The sequence below is a fragment of the Bison bison genome, unplaced genomic scaffold, assembly GCF_000754665.1.
Source record: "Bison bison bison isolate TAMUID 2011002044 unplaced genomic scaffold, Bison_UMD1.0 scf7180017864066, whole genome shotgun sequence".
In the NCBI taxonomy this organism is placed as follows: Eukaryota; Metazoa; Chordata; class Mammalia; order Artiodactyla; family Bovidae; genus Bison; species Bison bison.
In genome coordinates, this window is record NW_011494638.1 from 4,386,428 (window position 1) to 4,395,600 (window position 9,173).

Here is a 9,173-nt window from a genome sequence, read left to right on the forward strand (position 1 = left end):
CAATAAGGAGTTCATGGTCTGAGCCACAGTCAGCTCCTGGTCTTGTTTTTGCTGACTGGATAGAGCTTCTCCATCTTTGGCTGCAAAGAATATAATCAATATGATTTCGGTGTTGACCATCTGGTGACCAGGGGTGGTGGCCGGTAGGACCAACCCCACGTCCAAGGAGCTGTGGCTGCACGGGCGCAGGAGGGCCTAGAGGAGCTATCCCACGTTGAAGGTCAGGAAGGGCGGCGGTGAGGAAATACCCCTCGTCCAAGGTAAGGAGCAATGGCTGCGCTTTGCTGGAGCAGCCGTGAAGAGATACCCCACGCCCAAGGTAAGAGAAACCCAAGTAAGACGGTAGGTGATGCAAGAGGGCATCAGAAGGCAGACACACTGAAACCGCACTCACAGAAAACTAGTCAATCTAATCATACTAGGACCACAGCCGTGTCTAACTCAATGAAACTAAGCCGTGTTCGTGGAGCAACCCAAGATGGCTGGGTCATGGTGGAGAGACCTGACAGAATGTGGTCCACTGGAGAAGGGAATGGCAAACCACTTCAGTATTCTTGCCTTGAGAACCCCATGAACAGTATGAAAAGGCAAAATGATAGGACACTGAAAGAGAAACTCCCCAGGTCAGTAGGTGCCCAATATGCTACTGGAGATCAGTGGAGAAATAACTCCAGAAAGAATGAAGGGATGCAGCCAAAGCAAAAAGAATACCCAGCTGTGGATGTGACTGGTGATAGAAGCAAGGTCCGATGCTGTAAAGAGCAGTATTGCATAGGAACCTGGAATGTCAGATCCATGAATCAAGGCAAATTGGAAGTGGTCAAACAAGAGATGGCAAGAGTGAATGTTGACATTCTAGGAATCAGCGAACTGAAATGGACTGGAATGGGTGAATTTAACTCAGATTGCTACTGCGGGCAGGAATCCCTCAGAAGAAATGGAGTAGCCATCATGGTCAACAAAAGAGTCCGAAATGCAGTACTTGGATGCAATCTCAAAAACGACAGAATGATCTCTGTTCGTTTCCAAGGCAAACCATTCAATATCACAGTAATCCAAGTCTGTGCCCCAACTAGTAACGCTGAAGAAGCTGAAGTTGAATGGTTCTATGAAGATCTACAAGACCTTTTAGAACTAACACCCAAAAAAGATGTCCTTTTCATTATAGGGGACTGGAATGCAAAAGTAGCAAGTCAAGAAACACCTGGAGTAACAGGCAGATTTGGCCTTGGAATACAGAATGAAGCAGGGCAAAGACTAAGAGAGTTTGGCCAAGAAAATGCACTGGTCCTAACAAACACCGTCTTCCAACAACACAAGAGACCTTTCATGATCTCCACCAAATACCCCAGATGATCATTGAGGACTGTCCATTCTGGCTAGTTAGAGCTCCAATGTCTTCCTGCCCTGTATGACCTATGGGATTTGCTGTATTTACAGCTCCCCAATTGTTTTTTGTCTGGCCTTGTTGGGTTTTCATGTATTAAGGTGTGGCCTAGTCCACAGTAGACTCAGGGGACCTCCTATGTAGATTTGTGACGCTCTCTCCTAATGTAGTTCCTCCTTACTTGAACCTTCATATAAATTCCCAGCTGCTTCAGTCTCCTCAACTCTGATCTGTTTCCTCAACTCAGTGGACCTCTGGACTCTTTTTGCATTTTCTCTTCCCTGTAGGTACTATGTGAAAATTGTCTCCCAAAGGAATGCTGGGGTGATTGTAAAACTCATTTGTTTCCCTTTTCTCAGGAATCACAACCCTACTGTTTTCCAGTATCTGTAAATAGTTACTTAACATATTTTAGTCATTATTTCTAGCTGTTTACAGTGCCTTTTTATATTAGCTATTTATTATTTCTTCATGGCTGGAAGACTTAATCTCAGTTTTATTTTGTTTTTTGGTTAAAATAAACTTGCTGGTACACTCCACAAGTTTCTCTTATTGTGAATATGTCATATTAACACTCCTATTAACATTAGTAACTCACTTAAAAAAAAAAAAAGTCTGCCCTTTAGTTACCTTGCTTCAGGAAAAATGATCTCTGTGTCATTTCCTAAAGCTTCTTTCTTCTTTTCTGCTTTCATAATAAAAACTCCTCAAAAGCATTTTCTCACCTCCTTCAAGTCATTTCCTTATCTTGCAAAGAAAGCTTTTTTGCATTTTTGCCTATATGTGTCCTGTAAAATCATGATACGATTCGTCCCTTGGCTTGGTTTAATATTTGTATATCTACCATATATATATATATATATATTTGGAGAAGGCAGTGACACCCCACTCCAGTACTCTTGCCTGGAAAATCCCATGGACGGAGGAGCCTAGTAGGCTGCGGTCCATGGGGTCGCTAGGAGTTGGACATGACTGAGTGACTTCACTTTCACTTTTCATTTTCATGCATTGGAGAAGGAAATGGCAACCCACTCCAGTGTTCTTGCCTGGAGAATCCCAGGGATGGGGGAGCCTGGTGCGCTGCCGTCTCTGGGGTCTCACGGAGTCGGACATGACTGAAGCGATTTAGCAATAGCAGCAGCAACATATATATTAATATTTGTGTAGTCTCATTTTTATATATTTTATTACATAGCTCTATGCCTTCCCCCATGTTGTTTATATCCTTCTTCCCCAACTTTGGTTCCATGGTACATGACTTATGTTATCTGTTGAATATATTCTTAATTTCCCTGCTACTGCTGTGTGGCAAAACCCAACCTAATCCCCCCCATACTCCCTGCCTAAGTGTACAGCCAACCAGATGGGTGCTACTTTAATTTTATTTATAAATATCAAGTGTAGTGCTGTCCTTTCCTACTTTCTGAGAAGTCAGTTTCCTCTCCCATTGTCAGATCTGATTTTTAAACAGGTAATATTTTCCCCTCATGTATCCAGTGCCTCTTCCAATGTTACCATTCTCAGTTCATGACTTTTCCCCCCTATTTTACTAAGAAAACAGCAAATTTTACTGTCAGTCTCTTGGTCTCTGTACCCTCATCTACTCTGCTTTCCCCCTCATTATGATGAATTACTCCCTCTTTCGTCTAAAGCTTATCACCTCACTGTACACTGGATCCCATACAGTCTCTATTACTCAAGGACTTTGCTCCTATGATTATCCTATCTTTCTTTCTCTTGCAAAAATCAAATTTACTCTGTGTAATTATTTGCATTAGCATACAAACATGCCATAGGATCTCCAAATGTATATTTTTAAAAACTTCCCTAGATCTCATAATTATCTCTAGCCCTGTATCATTACTCCACTTTATAGCAGAGCTTCTTAAAATAGTTATCTATGCTCAATTTCTCTATTCATCATTTGCCATTCTCTTGAAATTAAAAATTAGACTTCCATCTCTACTCTGCTTCTCAGTAATTCACATTGACAGTTCTAGTCAGTTTTTGTTATTCATAGTAATTGATACCAACATTCTTCCTCCTTAAACACTTGATTTAACTTATGGAGCATCACACTCATAATTTGCCTCCTTGTTTTCCTGACCTTTCCATGTTGGAGTATCCAAGGCTCAGTCCTTGACTCTTTTCTCTTTCTTCATCCAGTTCTGAGATACGTCATTCATTTCCAAGGCTTGGTGTACCATCCATATGTTCATCACTTCCATGTTTCCACTTCTTGCTGTGATCTTTCTTTGAGCCCCAGGCCCTGTGTGTTCTCAGTTCCTTTGTACTTGTGTCTCCATAGTTCCACATCCACAGATTCAACCAGCAGTAGACCATGTATTCCTGTAGTATTTAATGTTGATAAGTTTCTACATGTGAATGGATCCACATAGTTGAAACCCATGTTGTTCAAGGGTTAATTGCAATCCTTAGAAAAACTTAGATCTACATACACACACACACACCCTACTAAAACACTCCAGAGATTTTTCATGTCATTCAGAATAAAATCCAAACTTTGAGGTAGGGTTTACAAGGTCTGTCTAACATCTCCCTGACTGTTTCTGCGATCTCAAGGCCTAAAACTGCATGTGTCACTCATGTGAAGCCACACTGACCTTTGAATGTGATCTTTGAATATGTCACATGGATTTCTACCTCAGGGTCTTTGTCTTATTTGTTCCTCCAGATCTAGACATGAATCATTCCCTCATTTGGAAGCCTTCCCCTAACCGCTATATCTTAAATAATTATGTCTCTTACCCATTGCTCTGTCCTCTTTTTTTTTTTTTCCTTGGCCATGCCAAGCTGTTTGTGGGATCTTGCTTCCCTGATCAAGGATTAAATGTAGGCCCATGGCAGTGGAAACACAGAGTCCTAACCACCAGACTGCCAGGAAATTCCCTACTCTGTCCTCTTACCCTTTTTCTTCATAGGCCTTATTACTATAAGATGTTACATATGAGTAAGTAGGTATGTGTTTATCATCTGTATCTTCCTCTAGAGTGCAACCTTTATGAGAGTAGAACTTTGGTTAATTATCATGTGTCCATCATGTAGTATTGTTGCTGTTGTATTAGTCACTCAGTCATGTCTAACTGTTTGCAGCACCTTGGGCTATAGCCTGCTATCCTCCCCAGTCCATGGAATTCTCCAGGCAAGAATACTGGAGTGGGTAGCCATTCCTTCTCCAGGGGTTCTTCCTGACACAGGTCAAACCCAGGTCTCCTGCATTTCAGGTAGATTCTATACTGTCTGAGCTATCAGGGACACCCCATCATGTAGTATAATACTGGCAATTTAGTAAGTGCTGGATAAATGTGTTGAATAAGTAAAACCTATTAGACATATATATTACTCCCAATTTCAGATGTAGGAACTGAATTGATCACAGCTGTCAGGTTTTCCGTTCCAAATTTATTGTGTTTTGAGCCTCAGCCACTTGTTTCTAGATCCTTGTCTGCTCATTTATTTGTCCTTATCTGATTATTCCTCATCTGAATTACTGTGGCTGTGTGACTCTTGAAGCATTTGCTATATTTGACTTGTACTTTGGTTACCGAGGACTTCCCTGATAGCTCAGTTGGTAAAGAATTCGATGGAGACTGGGTTTTTGATCCCTGGGTTGGGAAGATACCCTGGAGAAGGAAAAGGCTACCCACTCCAGTATTCTGGCCTAGAGAATTGCATGGACTTTATAGTCCATGGGGTCCCAAAGAGTGGGACCTAACTGAGTGACTTTCATTTCACTTGGTTACCAGTATATACCTCTTTTTTGTACTCTCCCAGTGCCTTATGAATGCATTAAAAATTATGGAACAATCACAAATTATTTCTTCTTGGATATCAGTATTTGAGTTTTAAAGTTAGACTTGATTTTCTATAAGCTATCCAGCTTTTCCTTTTAAAGTTAGTATAAACTTCAGGACTTGTGATTTTATAAAATTTTTCTCTAGCAACATGTAAACTTCTTAATTTATAGGGTAATAATAAACTTGTTGTAGGAGAGAGTTTTCATCTTAAAAATACTCAATAATAACATTGGCATCTTGTCTGTACTTTCTTTTGTAAAAAGTACTTAAGCATAGCTGAAAACAGAAAGCTTTTCAAGTTTTTGATAAGATTAACCCTTTGCTTAGTGGATTTTCTCATATAGGAAAACTTTATTTCCTACTTTACTATTCTTGTATCCTTTTTCTTTTTCACTTTTCCCAAGAAATGGGGCAGTATTGATTTAGTATTGATTTATTGATAGGGGACCATCATGTAGTAAAGAAGGGTTTTCATTTTTCTGTGGAGTAGGTTACAGAGTCTCTAGCAAGAAAGAGAAGGGCAAAGATTGATTTCTGTATTCTTATGAGAAGAGGCTGAAATGAAGCAGCAAGAACTGTGGCCTTGGTAGCTAATGAGAATCTGCCTTTTCCATGTGAACAGTGAGAGAAGTCAGGCTGCTCTTAGTGTCGCTACCACCCACAAAGCTGTGAAGAAGGCTGGTGAGAGCAGATGGTATCCAGACACAGTTTGATTTGTTTAGAAACCTGCATAAAGAGCAGCATGTGTTTTGTTTTGTTTTCCCCTTAATTACTCAGAGCCAAGGAGATCAGTTTTCAAATAAAACATAGTGATATAGCCAGGAGAAAAAATTAGAAGAAAACAGACAACTCTGTTATTAACTGCGTCATTTCAATTCCATGATATTTATTATCTGCTTTGTATAATGCGATGTACTAGACATTGTAGGGCATGCAAAGTAGAGTGAGTTAAGTATTACAAAATAAATTCAGTTCAGTAAACATGGTATTAGTGCTTTTTATTTGCCACCGAAGTGCTAGGAACATAGAAATTAAAGTACTTCCTATCTTCAAGGAGCTTACAGGATAGTGAGGGAAATTAAGTAAATGGAGATCAGTTCTACACAAGCAGGCACTATGATATATGTATCAATGTGCCATAGAATCTCTAAAGAAAGGGTACTTCATCCAGCCTGAGAAGATAGTGAGGAAAGGCTCCTGGGAGAAGGTAAAACCCTAGTGTATAGCCCTAACTGAGGGTTAAAGGATGAATAGGTGTTAGCCAGTTAAAAATGAGGGGTGGAGAGAAATCAGGGGAGAAGGAAGAGCATGAGCAAAAGGTCAGAGGCAAGAAACATCATGACTCTTCAGGAGAGATCCAAGCAAGTACTGCCCATAGAGCTGAAGGTACATTTGTAGGAGTAGATGAGATTATGGTGCCAGATTGGGATGGAATTTGGAGTTTATTCTATATGTTCATGTTTCTTCCTGTGTGGCCTGTAGATTCTTCAACAGCAGCTCTTAGTCTGTTTGAAGAAGTGCAGGTCTAAACCCACACCAGGATGTGAAAAATATCCTTAAAATCTGTTGTTTTTGCTCAGAATTGGGGTTTTCTTATCTGGCTAATGTAGAATGTTCTGTATTTAACAGATATTTCTTAAATGATATATTTTATCGGGTTTACACAAGCACAATATTAATGAGAGAATTTATGTCTTAAATTGGTGTTTTGGGAGGTTTCCAAGAGAACTATGGTTATAAAAAGTTGTTTATAAAGTAAATACAGAAGAATTGTATACTATATCTTGGGATCAGTAAAAAGAGGCAGAAAATTCCAAACAAAAAGCAATCTGAAAGCCTGATTTGTGACTATATCTTTAAGGATATATTTTCCTAAAACCAATTCAGCGTGGGAATTCCCTGAAACCTCTATCATTCAGTGTTCAGTCTCTGGCTGTGTATGTGTCTGTGTATAATTTAGGAGAAAGCGAGGAATATAGAAATGGAAAATATTGAAAATATCAAAGAGAACTTATGTTTATAAATGTTTTATCTGTCTCTTTTGCTGTACAGGAATTAGAGAATAAAAGAAGACTACAAAAACAGGCTGTTGCTAGTCAAAGTGCCATGGAAGTTCGCTTAAATAGAGCTCTAGAAGAAGCAGAAAAGTATAAACTAGAGTTAAGTAAACTACGGCAAAATAACAAGGTATGGAAAAACGGAATAGTTTTGTTAGTGGTCACCTTTGGTAACTTCCTTTTTTACGCAACACTCAAAAGTAATAGTTTTTAAATTATTGGTATGGGGAGGGAGGAGGGAGGAGGGTTCAGGATGGGGAACACATGTATACCTGTGATGGATTCATTTTGATATTTGGCAAAACTAATACAAATATGTAAAGTTTAAAAATAAAATAAAATTTTAAAAAAATTATAATTCTTGATGTCATGGTGAACATATCTTTTCAAAGAAACACACTCATTAGGAATATGTATATTTCTGGTAAGTTAGGTTTATATTGTTTGGACTAGCACCATCATTAGGTGATAGCACAACTCTTTGGAGGAGGCATTCATTTTTTCCTCCAACAAATCTTTATCGTATGCCCATATTACATGCCAGACACTGTGGGAATAAATGGTGGAAAAATGTTTCTTGTCTCTCAAGTCTTTTAAATCCTTCTCTGAACATCAGTTTTCCAATATATATATAACACAAGGGGCTATATTACCAGGGCACTGGTTGTCAAACTTGAGCACATGTCAGAATTACCTGGAGGGCTTATTTAAACAGATTCCTGGGTCCCAGCCACAGATTTTATTATTCAGTAGTATGGGGTGAGACTTGAGAATGTGTGAGGTTTTTTATTTTATTGGAGTATAATTGATTTACAATGTTGTGTTAGTTTCTGCTGTACAGCAAAGTGAGTAATATATACATATATATATATATATATAATATCTCCACTGTTTTTTAGATTCTTTTCCCATATAGGCTGTTACAAAGTATTGAGTAGGGTTTCTTGAGCTAATAGGAGGTTCTTATTAGTTACATATTTCATATATAGTAGTATGTATATGTCAGTCCCAGTCTACCAGTTTATCCCTTCCCCACCCCTTACTTCCTCATTACCATAAATTTGTTTTCTAGATCTGTGACTCAGTTTTAGTTTTATAGATAAGTTCATTTGTTCTCTTAGATTCTGCATATGAGTGACATCATCTGATATTTGTCTTTGTGTGTTTGCTTACTTTACTCAGTATGATAATCTCTAGGTCTGTCCATGTCATTGCTAATGGCATTATTTCATTCTTGTTTATGGCTGAGTAATATTCTATTATATATATCTACCACATCTTTATCCATTCCTCAGTTGAGGGACATTTAGGTTGCTTCTTCCATGTCCTGGCTATCGTAAATAATGCTGCAGTGCACACTGGGGTACATGTATCTTTTTTAAATTATAGTTTTCTCTGGATATGTGCCAAGGAATGGGATCATATAAAAGTGCTGTTTTTAGTTTTTTAAAGAACTTCCATACTATTTTCCATAGTGGCCGTAACAATTTACATTCCCACCAACAGAGCAAGAGGGTTCCCTTTCCTATACCTCCTTTCCAGCATTTATTGTTGGTACATTTTTTTGATGATGGCCATGCAAGTGAAGAGTGAAAAAGTTGGCTTAAAGCTCAACATTCAGAAAACGAAGATCATGGCATCCGGTCCCATCACTTCATGGGAAATAGAAGAGGAACCAGATGGGGAAACAGTGGAAACAGTGTCAGACTTTATTTTTTTGGGCTCCAAAATCACTGCAGATGGTGACTGCAGCCATGAAATTAAAAGGCGCTTACTCCTTGGAAGGAAAGTGATGACCAACCTAGATAGCATATTCAAAAGCAGAGACATTACTTTGCCAACAAAGGTCTGTCTAGTCAAGGCTATGGTTTTTCCAGTGGTCATGTATGGATGTGAGAGTTGGACTGTGAA

At 38.9% G+C, this 9,173-nt stretch overlaps 1 protein-coding gene across 1 annotated transcript in view; it reads left to right on the forward strand.

The window, feature by feature from the left end:
• Window positions 1–9,173, forward strand: part of TEX9 (testis expressed 9) — a 108,590-nt gene that overhangs the window by 64,487 nt on the left and 34,930 nt on the right. The window contains exon 10 of the mRNA XM_010836790.1: window positions 7,258–7,392. Coding sequence (XP_010835092.1) covers window positions 7,258–7,392 — 135 coding nt within the window. The remainder of the gene's footprint in view (window positions 1–7,257; window positions 7,393–9,173) is intronic.